This window comes from Rhinopithecus roxellana, chromosome 1 (genome assembly GCF_007565055.1).
Source record: "Rhinopithecus roxellana isolate Shanxi Qingling chromosome 1, ASM756505v1, whole genome shotgun sequence".
NCBI lineage: Eukaryota > Metazoa > Chordata > Mammalia > Primates > Cercopithecidae > Rhinopithecus > Rhinopithecus roxellana.
In genome coordinates, this window is record NC_044549.1 from 34,214,979 (window position 1) to 34,228,011 (window position 13,033).

General features: G+C 41.4%; 1 protein-coding gene across 6 annotated transcripts in view; it reads right to left on the reverse strand.

Annotated features, from left to right (window-relative positions):
- The window catches only part of CFAP44 (cilia and flagella associated protein 44), a 149,226-nt gene that overhangs the window by 53,429 nt on the left and 82,764 nt on the right, over window positions 1-13,033 (reverse strand). For all 6 annotated transcript variants that reach the window (XR_004060088.1, XM_030941084.1, XM_030941082.1 and 3 more), the window contains one exon: window positions 12,231-12,361. Coding sequence is in view for 5 of the 6 variants with exons in the window: in XM_030941084.1 (XP_030796944.1) it covers window positions 12,231-12,361 (131 nt within the window). In the remaining variant the exon portion in view is untranslated. The remainder of the gene's footprint in view (window positions 1-12,230; window positions 12,362-13,033) is intronic.

Genomic DNA, 13,033 nt, shown 5'->3' on the forward strand with positions numbered 1-13,033 from the left:
ACCAATCAGTGCTCTGTGTCTAGCTAAAGGATTGTAAACGCACCAATCAGCACTCTGAAAAATGGACCAATCAGCGCTCTGTAAAATGGACCAATCAGCAAGACATGGGTGGGGACAAATAAGGGAATAAAAGCTGGCCACCTCAGCCAGCAGCAGCAACCCGCTTGGGTCCCCTTCCATGCTGTGGAAGCTTTGTTCTTTTGCTCTTCACCATAAATCTTGCTGCTGCTCACTCTTTGGGTCCACACCACCTTTAAGAGCTGTAACACTCACCACAAAGGTCCACTGCTTCATTCTTGAAGTCAGCGAGACCAAGAACCCACTAGAAGGAACCAACTCGGGACACACCTTGGCAACCCAGATGGGACATCGCCATGCAGTAAGTACCATCAGACCCCTGTAGCTTGCTATTCTGTCCTATTTTTCCTTGCAATTCAGGGGCTAAATACCAGGCACCTGTCAGCCAGTTAAAATCAACTAACATGGCCGCCGGACTAAAGACATGGGTATCAGGCTTTCTGGGAAAGGGCTCTCTAACAACTCCTTCTCTTTGGAGTTGGGAACGTTGGTTTGCCTGGAACCAGATTCCGCTTTTCCTGTACTTCTGGACTGAGCCAAGGGTCGACAGAGAGGAAAGTCATTCAGCTCAAGGGTCCTGACAAAAAGTTGGTTGACCCTGTAGCCATGAGCGGAACTCTCAAAGTCATGTCACCCAAGTGAGGCTCACTCATCTATCCTATCTATCCTGATCCTTGCCTCCTAGGTCCTAATGCCTGTCAAACAAACTTCCTCCTGCCTCTCTTCTCCGAGGCTAGTCCCTCTTCTAAAAACCACTCCCTGTCTCTGGTGCTTTTCTAGTTTCTCCTATAAGAATGATTTCTAGTACCAACTTCAGGACTTTGTTCCCTTCTTTAGGCACCTGGGCTCACCAATCAGAAAGACATAATTTTTGCCCAAAGCCCCAATGGGTGGGAGACCAACTATCCTTTGAGGATCCTTCCTCATACCAGCAGGCCTAACAGAAGCTATTCCTGAGGCTAGGATATGGGGAGCTTCAGAAATGACATCCTTCCTATTCAAGTGAGGACAAAAGGCATCACTTTTCCAACCCTGGAGATCCCTTCCCTCCCTCAGGGTATGGCCCTCTACTTCATTTTTGGGACATAACACCTTTATAGGATGGGGCAAAGTCCCAATACTTACAGGAGAACACCTAGGACTCTAACAGTTTTTCGAGAATGCATCGGTAAGGGCCACTAAATCCGACCTTCCTCAGTCCTCCTTGTGGTCTAAGAGGAAAACTAGTGTTTCTGCTGCTGCATTGGTGAGCACAACTATTCCGATCAGCAGGGTCCAGGGACGGTTGCAGGTTCTTGGGGAGGGGGGGTAAGTAAACAAACCAAAATCGCTGGCGGTTTTTCCTTTCACATGGGAAACACTCAGACATCAACAGGCTCACCCTTGAAATGCATCCTAAGCCATTGGGACCAATTTGACCCGCAAACCCTGAAAAAGAGGTGGCTCACATTTTTTTCTGCACTACAGCCTGGCTCCAATATTCTCTCTCTGATGGTGAAAAATGGCCACCTGAGGGAAGTATAAATCACAACACTATCCTGCAGCTTGACCTTTTCGGTAAGAGGGAAGGCAAATACCTTATGTCCAAGCTTTCTTTTCATTGAAGGAGAATCTACAACTATGCAAAGCTTGCAATTTACATCACACAGGAGGACCTCTCTGCTTACCCCCATATCCTAGCCTCCCTATAGCTCCCCTTCCTATTAATGATAAGCCTCCTCTAATCTCCCCCATCCAGAAGGAAACAAGCAAGGAAATCTCCAAGGGACCACAAAAACCCCCAGGCTATAGGTTATGTCCCCTTCAAGCTGCAGAGGGAGGGGAATTTGGCCCAACCCAGGTACATGTCCCCTTCTCCCTCTCCGATTTAAAGCAGATCAAGGCAACCCTGGGGAAGTTTTCAGATGATCCTCTTAGGTAGATAGATGTCCTATAGGGTCTAGGACAAACCTTTGACCTCACTTGGAGAGATGTCATGGTATTGTTACATCAAACCCTGGCCTTTAATGAAAAGAATGCAGCTTTAGCTGCAACCCAAGAGTTTGGAGATACCTGGTATCTTAGTCAAGTACATGATAGAATGACAGCCGAAGAGAGGGACAAATTCCCTACCAGTCAGCAAGCCATCCCCAGTATGGATCTCCACTGGGACCTTGACTCAGATCATGGGGACTGGAGTTGCAAACATCTATTGACCTGCGTTCTCGAAGGACTAAGGAGAATTAGGAAAAAACCCATGAATTATTCAATGATGTCCACCATAACTCAGGGAAACAAAGAAAATCCTTCTGCCTTCCTTGAGTGGCTACAGGAGGCCTTAAGAAAATATACTCCCCTGTCACCTGACTCCCTCGAGGGTCAACTGATCCTAAAAGATAAGTTTATTACCCAATTAGCCACAGGAATCAGGAGAAAACTCCAAAAGCTTGCCCTGGGCCCTGAACAAAATCTGGAGGCATTACTAAACCTGGCAACCTCGGTGTTCTGTAATAGGGACCAAAAGGAACAGGCTGAAAAGGAAAAGTGAGATCAGAGAAAGGCCACAGCCTTAGTCATGGCCCTCAGACAAACCTCGGTGGTTCAGAGAGGACAGAAAATGGAGCAGGCCAATCACCTGGTAGGGCTTGTTATCTGTGTGCTTTGCAAGGACACTTTAAAAAAAGTTGTCCAATGAGAAACAAGCTGCCCCCTTGCCCATGTCCACTATGCTGAGGCAATCACTGGAAGGTGCACTGCCCCAGAGGACAAAGGTTCTCTGGGCCAGAAGCCCCTAAACAGATGATCCAACAACAGGACTGAGGGTTCCCAGGGCAAGCGCCAGCTCATGTAATCACCCTCACTGAGTCCTGGGTATGTTTAACCATTGTGGTCAGGAAATTGACTTCCTCCTGGATACTGGCACAGCTTTCTCAGTGTTAAACTCCTGTCCCAGACATCTGTCCTCAAGGTCTGTTACCATCCAAGGAATCCTGGGACAGCCTGTAACCAGGTATTTCTCCCACCTCCTCAGTTGTAATTGGGAGACTTGGCTACAGATAGTAAGTATGCTTATCTAATCCTACATGCTCATTCTGCAATATGGAAAGAAAGGGAGTCCCTAACCTCTGGAGGAACCCCCATTAAATATCACAAGGAAACCATGGAGTTATTGTACACAGTGCAAAAACCCAAGGAGGTGGCAGTCTTACACTGCCAAAGCCATCAAAAGGGGAAGGAGAGGGGAAAACACCAGCAAAAGTGGCTGGCAGAGGCAGGGAAAGACCAGCAGAGAGGAAAGGGAGAGGAAGAGGCAGAGAGATAAAGAGAGAGAGAAAGGGAAAGACAGGAAGTCAAAAAGAAAGAGAAGGAAAGAGATAGAGGAAGAGACAGACAAAGAAAGAGTCAGAGAGGAAGAGAGAAAGAGACAGAAAGAGGAAGAGATAGAGAGACAAAGAGGGAGTCAGAGAGAGAGAGAGACAAAGTCAAAGAGAGAGAGGAAGAGACAAAGAGGGAGTCAGAAAGAGAGAAAGAGACAAAGAAGTCGAAGAGAAAGAAAGAGAGATGGAAGTAGTAAAGAAAAAAGAGTGTACCCTATTCCTTTAAAAGCCAGAGTAAATTTAAAACCTGTAATTAATAATTGACAGTCTTCTCCGTGACCCTACAACACTCCAATATCACCTTGTTGTCAGTGTAAACAAGGGTGTAGCCCGAAAGCACTGAGGCCACTGACAACCCATAGCCTCCCTATCAGAGATCCTTGGCCCAGTGGCCTACAGATGTCCCAGATGCATTCAATCTGTGGCAGCAGCTGCTTTGCTAGCAGAAGAAAGTTGGAAAATAACTTTTAGAGGTAACCTCATTGTGAGCGCACCTCACCAGGTCAGAAATATTCTAAGTCAAAAAAATAGGAAAGGCAGAGGGGTAGCTTACTGGCTCAAATCTTGAAGTGTGGGACTGTTCTGTTGGAAAAAGACAATTTGACCTCCTAATAAGGGATCTAGATCTTGATTGGTTGCCATACAGGGGTCCGACCAGACCTAGGAGGGACCCCTTCAGGACAGGACGATAGATGGTTCCTCCTGGGCGATTAAGGGAAAAAGACACAATGGGTATTCAGTAAGTTATAAGGAAACTCTTGTAGAAGCAGAGTTAGGAAAATTGCCTAATAATTGTCCGCTCAAATGTGCGAGTTGTCTGCACTCAGCTAAACTTGAAAGTACTTACAGAATCAGGAAGGAGCCATCTATGCCAATTCTAAGTTAATATGGACTGAACGAGGTCTTATTAATAGCAAAGAATAATTGAAATCCCAAACTTACAAGGTTTTCAACAAAAGTAAAGTTTGCTAAAAGTTAACAGTGTAACATGTATTATCCTAACCTCTAATCTTGAGGAAATCAGACCCTATCAGTATCCCTCAAAGATCAAGTCCATCAGCGCAGAGCCATACAACTAATACCCCTACTTATAGGGTTAGGAATGGCTACTGCTACAGGAACTGGAAGAGCCAGTTTATCTACTTCATTATACTACTACCACACACTCTCAAAGGATTTCTCAGACAGTTTGCAAGAAATAACGAAATCTATCCTTACTCTACAATCCCAAATAGACTCTTTGGCAGCACTGACTTTCCAAAACTGCTGAGGCCTAGACTTCTTCACTGCTGAGAAAGGAGGACTCTGAACCTTCTTAGGAGAAGAGTGTTGTTTTTACACTAACCAATCAGGGATAGTATGAGACGCTGCCCGGTGTTTACAGGAAAACCCTTCCGAAATCAGACAACACCTTTCAAACTCTTACACCAACCTCTGGAGTTAGACGACATGGCTTCTCCCCTTTCTAGGTCCCATGGCAGCCATCTTGCTATTACTTGCCTTCGGGCCCTGTGTTTTTAGCCTCCTTGTCAAATTTGTTCCCTCCAGGATTGATGCCATCAAGCTACAGATGGTCTTACAAATGGAACCTAATGAGTTCAACTAACAACTTCTACCAAGGACTCCTGGATTGACCCACCGGCCCTTTGCCTGACCTAGAGAGTTACCCTCTGGAGGACACTATAACTACAGGACCCCTTCTTTACCCCTATCCAGCAGGAAGTAGCTAGAGCAGTCATCACCCAATTCCCAACATCAGTTGGGGTGTCCTGTTTAGAGGGGGGATTGAGAGGTGAAGCCAGCTGGACTTCCTGGGTTGAGTGGGGACTTGGAGAACTTTTCTGTCTAGCTAGAGGATTGTAAATACACCAATCAGCCCTCTGTGTCTAGCTAAAGGATTGTAAATGCACCAATCAGCACTCTGTAAAAACGCACCAATCAGTGCTTTGTGTCTAGCTAAAGGATTGTAAATGCACTAATCAGCACTCTGTAAAAACACACCAATCGGCACTCTAGGTCTAGCTATAGGATTGTACATGCACCAATCAGCACTCTGTAAAAACGCACCAATCAGCACTCTTGTCTAGCTAAAGGATTGTAAATGCACCAATCAGCACTCTGTAAAATGGACCAATCAACACTCTGTAAAATGGACCAATCAGCAGGATGTGGGTGGGGACAAATAAGGGAATAAAAGCTGGCCACCCCAGCCAGTAGCAGCAACCCGCTTAGGTCCCCTTCCATGCTGTGGAAGCTTTGTTCTTTTGCTCTTCACAATAAATCTTGCTGCTGCTCACTCTTTGGATCCGCACCACCTTTAAGAACTGCAACACTCGCTGCAAAGGTCCGTGGCTTCATTCTTGAAGTCATCAAGACCAAGAACCCACTGGAAAGAACCAACTCCAGACACAACATGAAGGAAAATATAGCTGGTTTTGATCACATAAAAATTAAAAATTCTGCACAGTTAGAAAAATATGAACAAAGTTTAAAGCAAATGGCAGAGCAGGAGAAAGCATTTACAATATGTAGAATAACTGGCAAATATCTGTAATAGAGATAAAGAGGCTAAAATTAAAAATAATGTGGGAAATAAACAGAACCCAAAGAAAAATGAACAAATCTAAACAGACAATTCTCAGAAGAATACATATAAATGAACCATAGGCACATGAAAGGAAATGCTGAATCCCACCAATAATAAAAAGGATGCAGATTATTCAATCAAGAGTTGTTATATTTTGCCTGTTAGATTGGTAAAGATGAAAACGTTGGTGATACCAGTGTTATTTGGTACAACTTTATCCTCTCCCCACATTCCAATCAGATAGCTAGCTAGGTTCTTATTATCTCCTTCCATATGTTCCCTGAAAACATGATGCCATGGTGGATGGAGGGTCCCCAGACCAGGGACAGAAAGCAGGAGTTAAGGAAAAGAGTATTTGATAACAAGGACGTGGGGAGGCAGAAATGAACCTTGACTCGGAGGAGGATGGGCAAGTTGGTCCCAGAGCTGTGGGCACTTGTTCCCTGCATCTGAAAGCATCTGGGGAGATGGTAAGGCCTTAAGAGTGATGCCTGTGTGTGTGTTTGATCTATGGCACAGGAGACTCCTGGTCTCACAAAACATTGCCTGCTCCAGCAGAGCACAGAAACCACAGAATCAAAGGACTAAAAGAATCAGACAGTCTGGGAAAATGAGACAATGACCTTCAGCAGTACTAAGACTGACTTTCCTATCTTCTTGATAGAATAGAAACCCAGAGTCAAAGTCAGATTTAAGTCAGTTTAAATAAAATAAAGAACAGCGATGTACTTACATACCTAAGTTTGTGAGTTAGGATTCATATATGTGTGTCTGTGTGTGTGTGTATACATATATATATATATGAATATATATATGTATACACACACACACACACAACTTATATATACTGTGAATACTTATTAAAGCCAACATAGGCTGCTATGTTGAGAGTTCTTCCTGAGAGGAACTTCTTCACCACTTTCATCTTTTAGCATGTAGCAATCTGGTTATAATTCAGGGATTCAAATGTTGAAATATTAGCCAGGAACTCAACTATTCAGAGATTATAGTTTTCAGGGTGAAGTACCAGAGAGGAGACAGCTGCACGATAGAGAGAGAGGGAGAGAGAGAACCAGAGTCAGAGAGAGAGAGCTCTGAAGATCTGCAGAGGGCTCCCTTCCACTCTGCAGTTTTAAGCACTGATCAGCACTGCATGAGAAGGAGTCTACCTGAGGCTGGGAAAAGAAACACCAGAAAGGAGCAGGCAGAATAATCCACAGATCTCACACAGTTGAAATAACTTGTGTTCCCATAAACCTGATAATACATGGGACATAGGATATACTACTCAGAAGAGTGTTGTCTTAGTAGCTGGAAAAAAATTAGCCCTAGACTGAAGGCTGCCCTGATCTCACCTAACAAAGATTAAAGGCAAGCCTCAAAAAACAAAAAAACAAAACAAAACAAAATATATATATATATATATATATATATATATATATATATATATCCATGTAACTTAACTGAATTCCAGAACAAAGTTCAAGAATATTTAAAAGTATACAGAGATTAAAATGGCAGATAGGAGGCAGGATTAGCTTGCAGATGGGGACAGAGCATCGTGTGGAGACTCACATCATGAACTTTTGCTCCAAGAACTACCATAGGAACATACTCAGAAGTTGAGAGAATCCACAGACCCTCTGAAGGAACTGGATCACGGATGCAGGTTCCCTGAGATGCCAAAAAACGGAATCTACTTGCCTTCTCAATGGGGAGGCTCCTGGTCTGGGGCAGTTCTCAGCTCTGCTCAGCAGCTGCCTGGAAATAGACTTGGTGCTGTTGGGAGGGTATGGTAGGAGTGAAACCAGCCTTTAGGACTGTGGGTTGCATGGGAGTGGGGTCAGGCCTATCACTACCAGCTTTCCTCAACTTCTCTGTATGACTCAGCAAAGGCAGCCATAATCCCCCTAGGAATATAACTCTATTGGACTGGGATCCACACCTCCATTCCCCACAGCAGCCACAGCAAGCCCCACCCAAGGAGATGCTGAGCTCAGACACACCTATCCCTGCCCTGATCTGGTGGTCTTTCTCTACCTGCCCTGGTAGCTGAAGACAAAGGTCATAATCTCTTGGGAACTCTATATGGCCCTGCCTACTGCCTGAGAAACCTGAATACTTAACTAGGTGTCTCTAGGGCAAGTTTGCATCCTCCCTACAGGACCGCAGCTGATGGGCTCTTGAAAGCACCACCTCCTGGCTGGAGGCCACCCAACACAAAATGAGCATACTAAACAAAAACACAACCAAGGACCCTCACAGAGTCTGCTTCACTCCCCTGCTACCTCCACGGGAGCAGGTTCTGGTATCCATGGCTTCAAGACCTGAAGAAGGATCATATCACAGGACTCTTTGCAGACACTCCCCAGTACCAACCCGGAGCCCGGTAGCTCTGCTGGGACCCAGGGGAAAGGGTGGGGGATGGCGAAGGATTAAAGACTACACATTTTGTACAGTGTACACTGCTCAGGTGATGTGTGCACCAAAAACTCAGAAATCACCACTAAAAAATTTTTCAAGTAGCCAAACACTACCTGTTCCCCAAAAACCTACTGAAATTAAAAAAAAAAAATTTAAGCCAGGCGCAGTGGCTCACGCTTGTAATCCTAGCACTTTGGGAGGCCTAGGCAGGTGGATCACGAGGTCAAGAGTTCAATACCAACCTGGCCAAGATGGTGAAACCCTATCTTTACTAAAAATACAAAAAAATTAGCTGGGCATGGTGGCAGTCACCTGCAATCCCAGCTATTCAGGAGGCTGAGGCAGAGAATTGCTTGAACTCAAGAGGCGGACGTTGCAGCGAGCCGAGATCATGCCACTGCACTCCAGCCTGGGTGACAGAGTGAGACTCCGTCCATGGAATACTATGCAGCCATAAAAAAAAGGATGAGTTCATGTCCTTTGCAGGGACATAGATGAAGCTGGAAACCATTATTCTCAGCAAACTATCACAAGGACAGAAAACCAAACAGCACATGTTCTCACTCATAGGTGGGAATTGAACAATGAGATCACTTGGACACAGGACAGGAAACATCACACACTGGGACTTGTCAGGGGGTGAAGGGCTGCGGGGAGGGATAGCATTAGGAGAAATACCTAATGTAAATGATGAGCTGATAGGTGCAGCAAACCAACATGGCACGTGTATATCTATGTATCAAACCTGCAGGTTGTACACATGTACCCTAGAATTTAAAGTATTAAAAAAAAAGTTACAAAAAAAATTTAAGTATACAGAAATATCTAGCACCTACAATGCAAAATTTACAATCAAAATTTACCAGGCAGACAGGCAAAAAGCATAAAAATGTAACCCAAAAAAGCATTTAAAAAAGCATAAAAATGTAACCCAAAATGAAGAGAAATATATCAGTCAATAGAAACATGCACAGAAATGATGCAGATAATATAACTAGCAGACAAGGACATTAAAGCAATTATTATAATATATTCTTCATTTATATATAATTATGTAGAATTACATATTATATATAAAATTTATATAATTGTTATAATATATTCTACATTTTCAAGAAGGTAGAGGAAAGCATAAGTTAAAGTGAGGAAAATCCTTAGCTACCACATTAGGAAGTCAATAAAAATGACTAATAATAAATACATATAAATACATTATTTAGATATATGGTTGTAACCACTATAAAAATATTAAAACTGATTCTTTTTTAAGATATATCTTTTTTTGTAAGATAATATTTATTACTTAAATATTATTTAAATGTCTATTATTCCTAAATAGGAATTTATTCCTTAATGTCTATTATTTCTATAGATTCCATGTAATGCCAATACAAATTTTAGCAGACTTTTTGTAAAAATTGATAAGTCAATTCTATGCAAAGAACCTAATCAATCTTGGAGATGAATAACAAAGCTGGAGGATTTACAATATTAGATGTCAAGATTTAATTAAGACAGAGCGATACTGGCATCTGGATAGACAGACAGGCCAATGAGATAGAATAAAGAGTTCAGAAACAGACCCTCACATGTACAGTTACCTGACTTATGACAAAAGTATCACTACAATCTAGTAAGGAACGGATGGTCATTTAAACAAACAATACTAGGTCAATTGGATATCAATATAAAAGCAAATGACATGATCTCACACCACCCATAAAAATTATTAAAGATGGAAAAACAATAGAGTTTCTAGAAGAAAACACAGAATTATTTTATGAATTGGGAGTAGGCAAAAGTTCTTTAAGTATAACACAAAAGCATTAATCTTTAAAAAAAGACAAATAAGTTGAACTTCATCAAAAGAAAAAACTTGTATTCAACAAACAACTCTATTAAGAGACTAAAGCCACATACTACAGCAAGGTATTTTATATGTGCAAACACACACACACACATACACACACGTATACACATACATACATGTTATATACATAGTCACTCATATGATACATGTATATAAATAACCAAAGCTCATATCCAGAAGATATACATAATTCCTGCAACCCGGTTTCAAAAATGGACAAAAGACTGGAATGAACACCTAACAATAGAAAATACACAAATGATTGGTAAATATATGAAAAGGGGCTGAAAATCATCACTCGTCAGGGCGATGCAAATTTAAACCATGCTGAGATGCTACTACAGAATAGCTGGAATTTAAAGGGCTGACAATCCCAAGCATGAGTATTTTTGGGATTTGTGTCCCCCCAAAAAGCTATGTTGAGGTCCTAACTCTCAGCACCACAGAGTGTGACCTTATTTGAAAATACAGTCTTGATAGAGGCAATCAAGTTAAAATGAGATCATTACAGCAGGCCTTAATGAAACATGACTGGTGTTCTTATAAAAAGGGGAAATGTGGACACAGAGATGGACATACACAGGGAAACCTATAATGAAGAGACACAGGGAGAACATTGAGTGAAAGCAGAGGATTTGGAGTGATGGATTCATAAGCCAAGAAAACCAAAGATTGCTGGCAAACCACTAGACGCTTGGAGACAGGTATGGAACAGATTCTCCCCCACCAAGTCCTCAGAAAGAACCAACTTGCCTGACACCTTGATTTTGGACTTCTAGCCTCCAGAACTGTGAGACAATAAATAACCAGTTTTAAGCCAATCAGTTTGTAGTATTTTTGTACAGGAGCTCTAAGACACTAACACAGTGGGGATCAATTGGGATTCTCATACATTGATAGTAAGTGTGTAAATTGAAGAGTGTAAATTTTCAAACCGTTTTGAAAAACTGACAGGATCTAACAAAACTACACAGGCATATTACCTATGGCCCAGCAATTCTATACCTGAGTATATAGCCAACAGAAATAAGCACTTATATCCATCAAAAAACATACACAATGTTCATAGTAGCATTATTTATGGTAGCCAAAAAATAGAAACAACTCAAATATCTATTAACAGTAGAAGGGATAAACTGTGGTATAATCATTTTAAAGAAATATTAAAAAGCAATGGAAAAGAATGAACTACTGATACATGTAACACTGATAATCGTAGATATCATATGAGTTTTAGAAAAAGGTCAGATGCAAAAGAATCCATACTCTAACACTCTATGTATATGGAATTCACAAACAAAACTAATATATGGCAATAAAGGTTCAACTTTGGAGAGTATTTCCTGAGGTGAGGGGGACATGGTGAAACTTTCTGGAGTGCTATAAATGTTCTCTATCTTATTCTGAGTAGTAGATATATTTATACATCTGTAAAAAATTTTCAAGATGTTAAGATTTATGTACTTTACTTATGTAAATTATATCTCAGTAGATGGCCAAAAAAGATCATTTCCCCTGGAAGTCAAATTGATGCATGAGAGGGATAAAACCAGAGCCACCTCTGGTTGTCTTTTGTTTAAAGTCCTTTGGTTACATTTGATTTTTTATTTCTTAATACATCATGTTCATTAATTAATTTGATATGAAATACATAATTAATCAAGACAAAGTAAATATGTATTATATAATTTTAAAATCTAAATATTAAACAAATTTCCCACATTTAAACTAGAAAGAAGTACACAGAAAGTTCAGTAAAAGATCAGTAACAGTGACAAGAGGATTCCTTGAGATTTCAAGTCAGCGGGTACTTCCAGAGCCCTCTTATCTGGCCACTTCACTGACACTACTATAAACTATGTTATTCAAACATGGGCTCTCAAACGTCTTGGCTTGTAGGGAATATGGATCCTACCGATTCTTTAGCTTCATTAGGCCGAGTTCATGTTTCTCTTTTTCCCAAGCTAATTCCTTTTCCACTTGTTGAATTTTGAAAGCTGTTTTTCTGTGCATCTCAGCACGGATTTTGGAATCTACATCAAAATCCTGCAGATAAGAAGATCTGTTTATCACAATGGGTACTTCATCAACTCTGTTTCATAGAATTCAGTTTTGTCCCCAGTTTCATGTTGCATCATAACTCTTCCCCAAATATCATAAACTCTGTCCATTACAGAAGAAAAACAGCATATTTTTAACTTTACTTCCATAATATAAGGAGAAATGTTCTTCACAATTAACAATAATGCAAATAAAGCTACACAGTTTAAGATTTTTTTCCCACAATAAAAATAATGAATGCTATCAATATTTGGAGAGTACACGGTTTTAAAAAATACTCTCAAAGAAACTACCATTACATAAAAATTGGACATGAGGTAGACGCTTATAGCAACTGATCATTATCTGAACATCCCCCCTGGTGTGACCCCACCCAGGAAAGACAGCAGTATCTTGTGTCTTCTTGACATCACCAAGTTTTTGTTGAATCTCCTTCACAAAGGGCTCCACTTTCTCCCAGAAGAGGTCTCCTGTTTCTTACCTGCATCCCTGGAAAAATATGAGAGCCAATATTTGTGCTAAATTGTGAGTAGTAATTATTCTTTCCAGAGGTGTTTGTGTTTCATTTAAGTAATGATGTGTACAAAGTGCTTAGCACAGCACTCGCCTCAGTTGTTTTTTATCTTCAATGTTATTACCCATGCTCTGGAAGTTTCA